The sequence below is a fragment of the Chaetodon trifascialis genome, chromosome 3, assembly GCF_039877785.1.
Source record: "Chaetodon trifascialis isolate fChaTrf1 chromosome 3, fChaTrf1.hap1, whole genome shotgun sequence".
Classification (NCBI taxonomy): Eukaryota; Metazoa; Chordata; class Actinopteri; order Chaetodontiformes; family Chaetodontidae; genus Chaetodon; species Chaetodon trifascialis.
This window is the reverse complement of record NC_092058.1, coordinates 15,817,458-15,832,109: the sequence shown is the minus strand read 5'-3', so window position 1 is coordinate 15,832,109 and position 14,652 is coordinate 15,817,458. Positions and strand designations below refer to the sequence as shown.

The 14,652-nt window shown below is 43.2% G+C and overlaps 1 protein-coding gene across 6 annotated transcripts; it reads right to left on the bottom strand.

Annotated features, from left to right (window-relative positions):
- Positions 1-26: 26 nt before the first annotated feature.
- On the bottom strand, positions 27-14,269 carry LOC139351081 (protein polybromo-1-like). 6 transcript variants are annotated; one of them, XM_070992752.1, is made up of 29 exons: positions 14,164-14,269; positions 12,143-12,292; positions 11,935-12,032; positions 11,686-11,833; positions 11,405-11,554; positions 11,122-11,238; positions 10,967-11,035; positions 10,681-10,779; positions 10,505-10,590; positions 10,156-10,241; positions 9,837-10,053; positions 9,325-9,466; positions 9,141-9,235; positions 8,775-9,054; positions 6,786-6,891; positions 6,015-6,654; positions 5,677-5,888; positions 5,383-5,568; positions 5,081-5,238; positions 4,722-4,973; positions 4,484-4,650; positions 3,932-4,089; positions 3,621-3,804; positions 3,199-3,400; positions 2,912-3,113; positions 2,667-2,819; positions 1,523-1,575; positions 641-854; positions 27-426 (listed from the first exon to the last, which is right to left on the bottom strand). In XM_070992752.1, exons 2-29 carry the CDS (start codon positions 12,281-12,283, stop codon positions 263-265), a joined length of 4,779 nt encoding a protein of 1,592 aa, XP_070848853.1. In that variant the 5' UTR covers positions 12,284-12,292; positions 14,164-14,269; the 3' UTR covers positions 27-262. The 6 variants fall into 6 exon arrangements, with proteins under 6 accessions (XP_070848853.1, XP_070848876.1, XP_070848870.1 ...); XM_070992775.1 differs by having other exon boundaries at positions 2,751-2,819; XM_070992769.1 differs by having other exon boundaries at positions 4,484-4,629.
- Positions 14,270-14,652: the final 383 nt, after the last annotated feature.

The following is a 14,652-nucleotide window of genomic DNA, read 5'->3' as shown; positions in this document are numbered from 1 at the left end:
GTAAGTAAATAACTTGCAGCAGAAACTGAACTCTTCACATTTTAATCATGAAAGCATGAAGGCAATCATCACAGAATGACAGTCATTAACAATAATGCACTTAGAATCTGAAATGTAAAACAAAAAACAGCTTCAACACAGAAAGCTTTTAGGACTACAAATACATTTTTAAATGACAACACAAAGTTAACACTTTTAGTGAGCTTGATCCTCTTCCTGTCTCACAGTTACAGAGGGAACAGAGGCTCAGAATACGAGCATGCTACAGATTGTGCGTCTGACGGACGTTAAGGGTGTCTCGCAGCATCAGGTCACGGATTCGCCAAAGTGCATCTGCCATTGTCTTGTGGGCCCCCTTACTCTTCAACCAGTGGGATGGTAGTCTGCTCTCTTGCTCTTTAGTCAGGCGCACATCTTGTTTTTGAACTGAAAGTACACAAATACAACATACATTTAAAATGTTTTTATTTAGTGGTCATAAAGAAAAAAGCCTATTGTATGGATTCATGCTTGGATCAGGGGTCACTGATTACAGCTGAACAAGCTGGACCCAGAAACACATACGTTCCAAGCTATGTCAGTCAGTGTGATCGTCATTTTAGGTAGACTTCATCACTGGAGATCAAAAAACAAGACTAACCTGAGAGAGTTTGGTCCCACTTGCTAATGGTAGAGGACTCTGCTGTGAGGCCCTCAATGTATCTGAGGTAAGCCTCAGAGTGGAGCAGCCGCTGAGATTTGGCTGGTGGGGTCACAAACACTGGTGTGGAGGGCTGCTGGAGAGCTGGTTGTCCCACCTGGCCTTGTCCTGGGTAGGGTGGTGGAGCCTGCTGCCCCGGGCCCATCAAACCCACCTAATGAAAATATTAATGAATAAATGAATCAAGAACATTTAATTGAGAATCTTATAATTTCTCTGATTGTCTGTTTGTAAGTGTGACAGTGATGGAGAACCTGTTCTGCTAATCTTAGCATAACGGATAAGGCAGTGATACTGCTGATTTCATGCATACTGTAGTCAAATTGTTGACAGTGTGGATGGTATTTTATTTCTTTATTAATTCAGGAAAATCTTTTTTATTGCTAAAGTCAGATCCATGGGGTGGGCTCTCCTTGATACTGAAGTGATGTTCAGGTTGTTGCCCTTTGGCTGCATCACTGTGTGCTTTATTGCTTTGCATGGCCTGTCTTTGACATTTCACTAGAAGTAAAGGCCAGTAACACCTGGCTGAGTGTGATGATCCTGATGTGGATGTTTTGTAAATGTATGCACCTGTGACTAGCAAATAAACCACTTCCCTGTTATCTGGAGAGACTCTGCGCAGAATGCACACACTGACAGTCAGTGTCACATAATATACTGATATGTAAGAAAAATCAGAAACTCACTGCTGGGTAGCTACAAAAGAACATATGTTACTATTATATAACATGATAAATATACTAAGATAATATAGGATATGCCACAATACAAGGTGTCAATATAATGGTTTACAATGATTTCTTTCTAACAGAGCCTTACCTGGGATCCATGAACGTTTCCTGCAACAGGTCCACCTCCCATACCACTGACACCTGTTGGGATATTCAACATCAAGACACTGTCAGAAGGTGCAGTGGGAGACTTGATAATGTTAATATTACAAATACTACAATCGTCCAATACTAAAATTAACCAGTGTCATTTTAATCACATTAGAACACTCATGAATGCCAAATATGAATATAATTATAACATCAGCTTTACTTTTTTTCTTATTGGATAAACTGAGTTTCTCGCAATGACACATTACCAGCAAGCGTACTGGTAATTAGCAGGACAAACAACCAAGCCTCAGTTGAGGCTATATGCTCTCAACTGACTAGTCATCAGTTCAAGGACGTCAGCCTATTGGTACAGGTAGCCCCTCCAGCGAGTCAGATTGGTAGACAGGAAGCAACTGCGTGGCAGGTGGGGTGGCTATGACAGCACTCTTACCAAAGTACGGCATTCCAGGAAACCCAGGCATAGCGGGCAGGAGATGTTGGGGAAAGACAGGCACCCCCATGTGATGTGGTGGTATGCCAGTCATACTAACCATGCCTGCAACGTGGCCCTGTCGGGGCATCATAGCTGACCTATATGCACCCATCATACCTTGTTAAGAAGGAATAGTAGTAACACAAGACAGCAACATGCATCAGTCAAACATGCATCAACTACTTCACTACCAAGCATGCAGAAATGTTAATATATATGCTGTCATATAATCACCAGATCAGTATGATGGATATGAATGGAAATGAAGACCACACAAATGAAAAATGGACAATGACAAGTTGGTGCACATGCTCTATTTTCAAGCACTAACTTGTTTTAAGTCCCAATTCTCAAATGGCGTACAGCAACCTTTCCATTTCATGTTCTGCATTCAAATACAGGCATGTGGATTTTACCATGATGTGAAGGCTGAAGAATAAAGAGCACTGTACAACAATCAAGGATTGGGCTTTTCAAATGATGTTAGAGGCAACATGAAATCAAGTCATGACACTACGACATCACAAACACACTGACATGGGTGTGATTAGGAGATTTGAAACATGTGAATACATATAGCAGTTCAGCTTCTTATTCCAGCCCTCTAGTGTACACTGGAGATCCATCTGCATCTATGAGGGGTTACCTGACACAGGCGTCATGCTGGGATCTAGCATCCCCATGGGGGTTGGGGGAGGCACCACCCCCATCAGTGCCCCTACTGGGGTACCTGCTCTAGGGGATGTCTGATGCTGGGTCCTCTCACGCTCCTGCTGCTCGGCCACTTTAGCTGCTCGCTCTGCAGCACAACAAAGACGAGCACAGGAGGTTCACATTTCTTGAAACACAAACATGTGGATCGAGACAAGTATTTAAAGAGGTTCTGCTCACCTTCATATTCTGCTTTCTTGGAGCTCTCCAGGTTCCTCCACTCTGTGCCAACAAGGCGACTCAACTCCCCAAAGGAGAAGTCTGGGTGCTGGGCTTTGATGACCGCTCGCATCTCGCTGCTGAACAGGATGTAGCCGCTCATGTTGATCTTCCGCTTTGAGCCCTCCTTCTTTGAAAGGCCCTTTATGGATTTTGGCGTGGACTGGCAACCAATCACAGGAGAAGTGTTTGCAAAAATGCTACAAGTTACAGAACCGGTTGTTAATTTGAAAAGCTTCCACCCTCACCTGTGGAGGAGTGTAAGGCATGATATCCATGTCACTAGACATGGAGGACTGCATCTGAGGAAGAGACTGGTCCCCTAGCTCGCCATCATCATCCCCAAGATCCTCTAGCTCCTCATCTGTCATATCAGCAAACTTGGCCTCCAGTTCCTCAATCTTCCTGTCCAGCAGAGGGGATGGCTCCTTCTGGGGTACTATAAGCTTCCTGTATATGATAATCGGAAAAATATACGCTGCAAGTTATCCACCTTTCCAAATAAATCCTAAATCCTAAAAGTTGTTCTTTCATGAAGCTAGAAAACAGGTGTAGACAATCACAAAGGACACAACCAAAGATTTAGAAATTTGTATTTAGAAAAGATTTTTGTCTTTTCTGTCCTACAGTGGCATGAACAGTTCATTTAAAGCATGTAAAGGCTTTTCACCTAAAATAGTAGGTTTCATCCTCCACCACCTTCCCAGAGAGTGAAAAGCGCTTGAGACCCTTGAACTTCTTCATCTGCTTCTCACTCTCAATGTAGCGGCTCTCACAGAGCAGAACATTCTCTTCAGGCACTTCAGTTGGCCGACACGACAGGTAGTCTTTGAAGGACGACACTACACACTTCCCTGTGAAACAAAAAAAACGACTCAGTGAATGCATTAAATGATTTCCATCAACTACACATATGCAGCCTGATGAACTGCAGCATTTGGGAAAACAAAGTGTTGGCATTCTGCTCAGTGAGGAGGATACCTATGATGCAGGTCATAGGACAAGTCTCCTCAAGGTTGCTGAGGAACACTTCCTTCTTGTAGAACATCTTAGTGGGCTCATGCTCGGTTTCCTCTGGATGGATGAAGATTGGACCAAAGAAGTAGCCTGCTCCATCTCGCATCCACATTTTCTCAATCCTGTTCAACGTATTTTTAAAAAACAAGTTGTATTAGAGACATTGGAAATAAGTGAGTCTGTGTATTTTCAAAAACATGACTATGCCATCGCGCCAACCTCCCTGTGTTTTCTATTTTCCAACCATACCACAATATAGAGTTCCAGTGTCCATGATTGATGGGAAGAAGGTGATATGTGTCCCATGGTCAGTTGGAAAAAAAAAAAAACACTGAGAGCCCTTGCATTAATTTGCTTGCGTGCCTTTATTGAAAACATTCTTACAGCAATTAAACAAAATATCAGTGTTTGTCAAGTTTAAACTAAATACTTTTATGCACTCCAGCAATGGACAACCATTCAAATACAGAATACTGTAAGCATGTCCTGTAAAGCCTAGAAGTGTATTTACTCTACCTGCCCACTCGGTGGCGCACCAGTCCATGTGAACCGATGTAAACACAGTCTCCGACTTTCAGCCAATGGTTGTTGTAGCAGAGCTGTTCATAGTACTGACACCCTGGCTCCCCATTGGTCATATCCATTGGAACATCCTCCCTCTCCTGCAGACACAAATTATTTCCCTGACAGTTGTGTGTTTTATCACATGTCCACTATCATTTTTAAATGGAAAAACAAACAAACTGCCGTTTACCTTGTCTACAATGCCATCTGTCATTTTACTTTCATCAGCTATTTCTGGCGGTTTCTCCTCTTGTTTGGGGGCAAACATGGATGCCACACGGACAACAGGTAGAGGAACCTCTCTTGGAAGAAACCGAACAGAGCTCAATGGCATGGCCCACATCTTGATCTTCTTGAAGGACTTGGACTTGGCAGAGTAGCGTGACTCACAGACGAAGACATCCTCGGCTCTGAAGCCTTCTGGGTGTAGTTTGAAGTATTCCTTAAATTCCAGACACAATAAACATTTGGTCATTACACATTCAAATAGCCAATGCTCAAAAGCAAAACTTAGATCTAACAAATGTACAGGAAGAAGACAGAACCTACCTTTACAAACATGACAACACATTTGCCCAGAATCTTGCTAACAGGAGCTTTGTTGTAATAGTCACTCTTAAAAACTTCCTTCTCCAAGAACTTCCTTGTGGCAAGATGAAACGTTTCATTTGGTCTGTAGAACCAGCAGCCATATAGCCACTTCTCACCTGCATTTATTAAAACAGGTCTCAATAAAAGTTTAGGAGTTACTGAACTGGAACACTGATTGTAGGTGCTGCATGTAAGAAAAAATCTTGCAGAAAATATGAAAATACTAATTATAGTCTAATTAGTGCAAAAATGAGACTGACCAGTGTCGTCTTGCCAAAGGCGTTCAATGTAGATGATATGAGGCTGGAGGTTTGGCTCTGCAGGCTCCACATACACATAGTCTCCCACGTGGTACATACTGTCTTTGAAGCTGCAGTCCTGACTGTATGTGCGTTGCAGGCTAGACTGCCACGATCCTCCAACAGAGTCCTCTCTCTTTTCAGCTTCTGGGAATTCACAACTGACTCAGTGACACAATGCGACAATATACTCTGAGACAATGCGTGATGGAACTTCTATGTGCTGTGACCTTTAATATATATTGACAAGAATACCCCTTTTTTCCTCTTCCCTCTTGATTTTGTCCTCCTCAAACTCCTTGGGAAGCTTCTCTTTCTTCTCCTTTTCCACATCACTGTGCAGGTGTTTGGAGGTGTAGCTGAGAGCGGGAGACATCAGGATCTCTCCGTTCTTACACAGCTCATCTCTGATCCTGATGAAGAACTGCTGCAGCTCCACAGCATCTTCAAAGATCTCTGAATCAGTCCTGCAATGATAGCGTAACAACACAACTTTGACTTTCTATTAATACATTAATGAAATAACATCAATGCACAACAGGACGATCAGGCAACTGATTAGGTTTTGTACAGTATGGTCAACAGTACCTCACCTATTCAATCGCCTGGCCTTTTCCAGCACTTCAAACATGTGGTCCTGGAACACATCCAGCCTCTTATACCTCCCTCGATCCACGTTCGTCCTGATAATCTCAAAATTGAGTCGTGGCTTTTCAGGATTTGCAGGGTCTAGGGCAGGAATCTCAGCGAGTGAATCACTGTAGCAACGGCCCTCATCATCTTGGTGACCGAGCACGGAGACAAAGAGGCTGCGGATGAGTTCCTGGATGAGACGGGGCACATCGGGCACGTGGGCGTCATCTCCGCCCTCCAGGTCACGTCTCGTCTCTAACAGCACCCTGTGCAGCACCAGGGCATCACGGTAAATCAGAGACTCCGGCTCATTGTAAGTACAGGCGTTGTTGAACATGAGCACCAAGTCCTCTACCAGAGCATCCACATCCTGGTACTTATTAGCCAACATGTGGCTCTTGATCTTCTCCATGTCCACAGGTTTCTTGATGGCGATGTAGTAATCAGGCAGCTCAGCACGTGACGGCAGCCGCAGGAAGATTGTGCTGAGGCGACGGCCCCGCTTATCTATGAAGTTCTTGACGGCCTCGTAAAGCTCATTCAGCTTCTGCTGTAAGGGTGTTAAGTACTTGGACTTCTTCAGAGTAATGTTGTTCTTTCCTGCAATCAAGCAAAGTGTATGTGTGTTAATGATAATCAATCTTCCCACTGCTTAAAAGGTAACAAACTCATACATTTGCTTGAATTTCATTCAGTAAATTGATGTTAATCTGCCTGAATAAGTGACATACTTATTTTCAGTTTTGGGGACATCATGTCATCATCATCTGTTGCTGGCCCAAGATCTCTGCGTTTGTCTTTCATTATTTTCTCTAGGATGTCAGCATCATTGTAGACCTTCAACACAACAAATAAGTTCATCATGAGAAGCTCCTGGTTCCTCGAGCTAAAGTTCACTTACAGTTAAGTCTAACCTTTGTCAACATTCAGATTGCCAGCTTAGTCTATCTACCCACTTTAAAACTGATTCCTAAGTGGACTTGTCTTTACAACAGCAAACAAATGTTTCAGACTCAGAAATGCGGATGAGCAAGAAGTTACAATACCTACACTGAACAAAAATATAAATGCAACACTTGTGTTTTTGCTCCCGTTTTTCATGAACTGAACTCAAAGATCTAAAACATTTTCGATATACACAAAAGATCCATTTCTCTCAAATATTGTTCACAAATCTGTCTAAATCTGTGTTAGTGAGCACTTCTCCTTTGCCGAGATAATCCATCCCACCTCACAGGTGTGGCCTATCAAGATGCTGATTAGAGAGAATGAGTATTGCACAGGTGTGCCTCAGGCTGCCCACAATAAAAGGCCACTGTGCCATGTGCAGTTTTATCACAGCACAATGACACAGATGTCGCAAGTTTTGAGGGAGCGTGCAATTGGCATGCTGACTGCAGGAGTGTCCACCAGAGCTGTTGGCTGTGAATTGAATGTTCATTTCTCTACCGTAAGCCGTCTCCAAAGACATTTCAGACAATTTGGCAGTACATCCAACCGGCCTCATAACCGCAGACCATGTGTAACCACACTAGCCCAGGACCTCCACATCCAGCATGTTCTCTTCCAAGATTGTCTGAGGCCAGCCACCCGGACAGCTGCTGCAACAATCGGTTTGCATAACCAAAGAATTTCTGCACAAACTGTCAGAAACCGTCTCAGGGAAGCTCATCTGCATGCTCGTCAACCTCATCGGGGTCTCGACCTGACTGCAGTTGGTCGTGGTAACCAACTCGAGTGGGCAAATGCTCACATTCGATGGCGTCTGGCACGTTGGGGAGGTGTTCTCTTTGGATGAATCCCAGTTTTCACTGTTCAGGGCAGATGGCAGACAGCGTGTGTGGCGTCGTGTGGGTGAGCGGTTTGCTGATGTCAACATTGTGGATCGAGTGGCCCATGGTGGCGGTGGGGTTATGGTATGGGCAGGTGTAAGTTATGGACAACGAACACAGGTGCATTTATTGATGGCATTTTGAATGCACAGAGATACCGTGACGAGATCCTGAGGCCCATTGATGTACCATTCATCCACGACCATCACCTCATGTTGCAGCATGATCGTGCACGGCCCCATGTTGCAAAGATCTGTACACAGTTCCTGGAAGCTGAAAACATCCCAGTTCTTGCATGGCCAGCATACTGACCAGACATGTCACCCACTGAGCATGTTTGGGATGTTCTGGATCAGCGTATATGACAGCCTGTTCCACTTCCTGCCAATATCCAGCAACTTCACACAGCCATTGAAGAGGAGTGGACCAACAGTCCACAGGCCATAATCAACAACCTGATCAACTCTATGCGAAGGAGATGTGTTGCACTGCGTGAGGAAAACGGTGGTCACACCAGATACTGACTGGTTTTCTGACCCCCCCAGACCCCCCAAATAAAGCAAAACTGCACATTTCAGAGTGGCCTTTTATTATGGCCAGCCTGAGGCACACCTGTGCAATACTCATGCTGTCTAATCAGCATCTTGATATGCCACACCTGTGAGGTGGGATGGATTATCTCGGCAAAGTGCTCACTAACATAGATTTAGACTGATTGGTGAACAATATTTGAGAGAAATGGATCTTTTGTGTATATAGAAAATGTTTTAGATCTTTGAGATCAGCTCATGAAAAATGGGAGCAAAAACAAAAGTGTTGCGTTTATATTTTTGTTCAGTGTATAAAAGCACCAATGAAAGGTAGACAAAAATACCAAACAGCTGTTACCTGGGAGCCTTCTTCATTGTAGTGTCGAGCATTGCGAAACATCAGCTTCATATCCTCCACCATTGCATCTTCTGTCATGTACTTGTCTGAGCGGATGTTGTGCTCAATGGTCCTGAGGTCCATTGGTTCAAGGATGACCTTGTAGTAATCGGGATAGTCCTTCTTCGAAGGCTTGACCATGAAGAGGTCGCACAGTCTCCGACCGGTGCCAGCTTCTCGCGCCTCAGTCACAGTAGCCAAGAGGATTTTCATTCGGTTTTTCTTTGTGTTCTTCTTGTGACTGGAGACAAAATGCGAGTCAAACCCCCACAAAACAGCAAAGCAACTAGATGGAGCTGATCAAGTGAAATGTGACAGATTGCTAACCTTTTTCTTTTTGTGCTACTGGTGTCAGAGGTGGCAGAGGAGAGCATGCTGTCTCCATCATCATCATCCCTCTGCAAAAGCTCTTTTCTCTTCATCTGCACAGACAGCAGGTGATAAATGCATCTAACAGTTGGAACACCTCTGAAAACCACGACAACTATGACAAGTATGGACTGAGACTGACCTGCTGAATGTGCTGGAGTTTGAGTGCACGCTTGTAGATGGACGAGTGAGGAACATTGTAGCGTTTGGCGTTCTCAAACATCAGCGTCAGATCAGAGTCAACATGCTCAACGCTCTCGTATTCATTGTTCTTCATCTTGTTCCTGTGGGGAATTACGGGCTCTCACATTTGGGAAGGAGGGCACAGAAATACTGTACTGGGCACTGTGTGTGTGTGTGTGTGTGTGTGTGTGTGTGTGTGTGATGCCACAGGGGTAGAAAATAAAAAAAAGAGAGAATGTTGAATGAAACAAATCGATGGTGGAAACATGAAGAAAGAATGGGTTTCAATCCATCTCAAATTGGAATTAAACCCTGAATCAAATGTAGGTTATTCATTTTAATGAACTTTTAAAAGGGATTTAAATAAAGAAATAAAAAAAACTGATGTGAAAAAAAGAATGCAAAACAAAACATCTTTGTTGACATGCAAACACACACTGAGTTAGATCAGTACTAGTTGTACTGTCATACTTGATCTGATGGAGGCAGATGGGTTGACTGATCTGGTGGTAGTAGTCGGGGTAGTCTTTCCTGGAGGGCAGCTGCAGGAAAGGCTCAGAGATCAGCTGGCCCTGGCTATTCCTGGCACCTCGCACGGCCTCATACAGCTGGAAGATGGGATTACTCATGTCTATGTTAGAGGTCATACTCTCTGCCTCAGACTCCCCTTCATCATAGTGGACAGAGCCTGAGAAATACAGGAGATAACTGATGACACACTCGTCAATCTTTATGAATGTCCAGTGGATGCACATGTGTGTTTGATGAAGAGAAAGAGGTGAGGATGTACCAGAGAGTATGCCTTCCTCATCACTTTCATACTGAAGGGCCATGGTGATGGCTGAGAGGCGGTCTCCCTGGGCAGACCTTCTGTTCCTGACACAGACAGACAGAAGAAGCAGAAGAAGACCAACACACTTAAAATCAAAGGTTAAACTAGAGTCTGTAATGTATTTTAGAAGCATTTCTTGTTATATTTGTTGAAATTCTCTTTACATCGTGACAGAAAACAAATCAAATGCTGACAAAAAAGAAAAAAAATGGTATGAGTGGCTAGTTCACTCTTGGTGGTTTCTCCAACGTTACTGGCTTTAACATGATTTTATTCCACATTATTCCCAGTCTCATCTCCTGTTTACCTGATACGAATGCTGGACTTGATCGGTTCTCCGTGTTCTATCTCAGACTTCTTTTGTGCAAAAATCTTTTTGATGGTGTTTGCATCCTGGAACAGAAGAGTAGATCATCACAGGTTTGTATGCCAAACAGTGTTAATGACTTCCAGCATGCATCATATTCTCAATTACGTACTCACCTTAAACACTTGTGATCCAGGCTCATTGTAGGTTTTGGCATTCTTGACTAGCAAATCAATATCTTTAGCCATGGCACTGACACCCCTGTAGTGGCCCAACTAAAAGTAAATGAAGCATAGAGCAAGTTCAGACAGGCCACGGAGGTCGAGCTCAAATGGCATTCTAGTTTCATTGGCTGATGGCTCAGCTGATCTCAGACCAGCCCACATCAGCTGACTGGCACATCTCAAATTAAATTAGTAAATAATTAAATCAACATTCAACAGACCATGGGCAATAGCCTACCTGAATCTTTTGAGCGATGATTTTCAGATCTATTGGTTCCTTAATGATGGCATAATAATCTGGGTATTGCTAGATGAAAAAAGACAAACTGTGCATCAAAGCCAAGTCACTCATTTGACTGCTAATGTCTGAAGTCACGCTGAAGCTGCTCATACCATTTTGGAGGGAAGCTTCTGGAACAGCTCGCTGACCAGACGGCCGGTGGGCTCAGTGTAAGACACCACAGCATCAAGGAGCTGCTCGAGGACCTCTTTCAAGCAAGTAGGTGCACTCTGTCACACACAAGTGGTCGTGCAGTTTAGGGTATGGAAATACTGTATCATCTCATTGATGTACAGCACGTGCACTGAAAAATTACTCCACTACAAGATAGACTCTAACCTAAAGATGGATATTAGACACTAAATCTGTGTTATCAGCAGTGTGTGTGAGCGTCACCTCATCTTCAGTGGACCCCCCGGGGTTGTCTTGCGCATCGTAGCCATCTTCATCATCCTCATCATATTCCCCTCGCTGAACAAATTCATTCTTGGTTCGCAGGTAGAGGTCCCACAGTTTACAGGCTGCCCTGTACTCAGGACTGTCAGACTAGACGGACACAAGCAATACAGACTCACGTAGGTGCACAGCCTGAGCCACACAGATGGAATTTTGGTCCACAGATGTATACACAATTTTACCTTAGGATAAATGTTTGGCGTTTTTTTTTTTTTTTTTACCTTGTAATATGTTTTTGCATTGTTGAATAACAGTTGAAAGTCACTGGTGAGTTGTTCAACATCATCATACTCCTCCATCTTTAACTTCTGCTGAATCTTCATCATGTCAATAGGCTGAGACACCACATGGTAATAGTCCGGTTGATTCCTGTAAGAAAAGGGGACTTGTATATTTTCTGTGTCTCACGTTCGATATTAAGGGATGTAATTACACGCACATAGCTAACGAGCACTCATCCCTTTCCTCACCTCCGTTTGGGGGCTCTGATGAACAGCTCACACAACATCCTGCCCTGGTCATCCTTGTAATCTCTGATTGTGTTGTACAGTTCATGGCATACAGCAATCTACAAGGCAGGGATGAAACAGTGAACACATCCTTCTCCGTGTCAACTACTTAATCTGCATAGGAAGAATGTTAAAAGAGAAACAGTTTCTGAAATTTGTAAAAAATTACAGGATCCACAGTTGGAATGTTTGAAGTCCTTCTCCTCTTTCTCCCAACTGAAGACACTAACGATGAAGTCTGGCTATCATCAAAATCTCCACCACTCACACTGCTAGAGGGGGATGTCGCCCTTCTCCTTTTCAAGGCCATGACGAATCCCTGAGGTAAAGAGCCATGGAGGAAATCTTACGTTAGAGCTAGAAACATTGAAATAATCTGTTTTTCAACAGTCTATGAGCTACAAGAGTGACAGAATGATCTCAGTGAGGGACACTGGCTGCGCTCTGCAGCAGTCAGTTACACCTGCTGACAGGGTTGACCCCTTCCACCAAACATTGTTCCTAATTATAAAATAAATTCATTGTAAAACACAACTGCGGAGCTAATTTTATAACTGTAGTTACAATTGGGACACTTTCCTCTCTCCCACTATTCAGTGTTTTTGCTCACTTCAGTAGTTGCAATGTTTGCATTATTGAACAATATTTAGATCTACTGTCCCGGGGTTTTATGATGGAGAGAGGGGCCCTTTTTTTAATACTGTGTCGTGACATGCAGTTCTTCCTTAATGCTACACATAAATGGCAGTTTCATATTTTCTATATTTCACAGACAAAATGTCAAAAGTTGGCTTAAGGTTTAAAAATGGCCTCTTCATTCATGACACTTCAATGCGCTGTTGATGCATGTTGCAACAAGTAATCAATTGCTAAATGAACTATTTTGATAACAGTAATTTTGGTAACAAAGAAAACTCCTAAAACTCTGATTCCAGCTTCTTCAATATGGATATTTTCCGGTTTCTTCGCTCCTTTGTGACAGTGAACTGAACATCTTTGCATTGTGGACAAAACAAGACATTTGATCTTGGGCTTTGGAACACATTAACTGATATTTTTCACCATTTTCTGACATTTTGTAGACTAAACAACTATGGATTATCTGGATAATAATCGACAGATGACTCACTGATGAAATAACCAGATGCAATAATCAGATGCAGCCCTACTGCTGTGAATGGGAGGCTTTGATTAAGCAATTATTGATGACTAATAGGGTTTTTCACAATACACATTCTGACCTGTTGTGGTAGGAAAAACATAGTTGTTACTACTATGACTTCATTTGACTCAATTGTCCCAGAGATCTCTTGAATGACCCCGAAACTGAAGCAGCCATCGTTCATTTTATTCTTCACACCTGTGCTTTTCCTACTGTGAGCATGCCAAAATGTTTTGCACTAAAAAAAGGCCCTTTGAAGCTGATCATGTTTGTCTCTGGGCTTATTTCAGCAGAATAGTCATTACAGTCACAATGACAGCATGTATTTGATAATAAATCTAACAAATATATGACGTTTTACTGCTTCACCTTCACGTTCTTTAAAAATTGGGGAAAGGAAGGGACACCACTGGAGAAACATGTTAGTCCAGATGATAGACATTTTTTAATGTCACCCCAGATGACCATTGAACCCTACTGAAACGCTTCTCGTGACACAAATGGACACTTCTCCTCTGAAAAGTCAACAGAAATAAACAACTCAAGGGTGTTTTTCCACAGAGTGTCTAGTCTCCTAGAAGATTTCCTGTCCCTTATTTTCACATTAGAAAAGGTGACAACCACACCAGCTGGCTGTCATCACCTGGAATGACATGTCAATGAACGGACAGCAATGATGCTGGCGTGTCTGGAGGTATGACCGACCAAACGCGTTCGCCGCTCCCTCACATGTCACGGAGCTGCGCAGTGGCCGCAGCCCGGTGTGCACACAGTCAGCTAGCACACAGAGCGGCGGCTGTCCACGTACCTTCCACTCAGGCTGGACAGGTAGGGACCACACAGCAGCTAACGTTAGCTACAGTTCACCGTTAGCCGTCAACATCACCGAGTTCGAGCCGAGACAAAGGCATCACTGTCACCGCGTCTAACGTTACAAAGCTAACGTTACCGTCACGTAAAGCGACGACAGTTGCCTGGAAAATACTTCGGCTCACATTTCAGTCCACTCGACATAGTTGTGTGCTTACCTTCTGTGAGCACGTTACCAGACCCACAAAATCAAGAAAACCAATCACTTATCGATTTTAGACAGAGGAACACAAGTGTGAGGTGAGCGACAATTCAACTGCCACTTCCGTTTCTTTATTTTCATAATAAAAGCGTATAGCGCTTCGATGTGGTTAAAAGTCAGTTTTACGCGATTGTAATAATTGTTTCCCTTCTTCTCACTTTAATGTGGCGTTTATGTGATAAGCAGGTCACATAATGGTGGCCTCGTTGATATTTATAAACTATATGCACAGCACAAATGAAAAAATAAAACATTTAATCTAGGACGTGGCTACCTGATTTCCTGTTAGTTAAATTCAACTTTACACATGTTTTAAATCATATTCTGCATATTTTATATATTACAGGCTCTAGTGGAAACACCATGTCATCAAGCTCATCCTGAAAATTCAAAATGACACAATTTGGCTGGCAGAATAATCTCTGATATCTGAAGTTTATCAGTA

What these genes read in the sequence shown, in the direction of transcription:
- LOC139351081 (XM_070992752.1), bottom strand. Translation starts at nt 12,283, where the DNA reads ATGGCCTTGAAAAGGAGAAGGGCGACATCCCCCTCTAGCAGTGTGAGT. An exon ending in AAGTCCAGCATTCGTATCAG is followed by an intron (nt 10,242 to 10,504) that starts GTAAACAGGAGA and finishes TGTCTGTGTCAG; the next exon opens with GAACAGAAGGTCTGCCCAGG. An exon ending in GTGGGACCAAACTCTCTCAG is followed by an intron (nt 427 to 640) that starts GTTAGTCTTGTT and finishes GTGTACTTTCAG; the next exon opens with TTCAAAAACAAGATGTGCGC.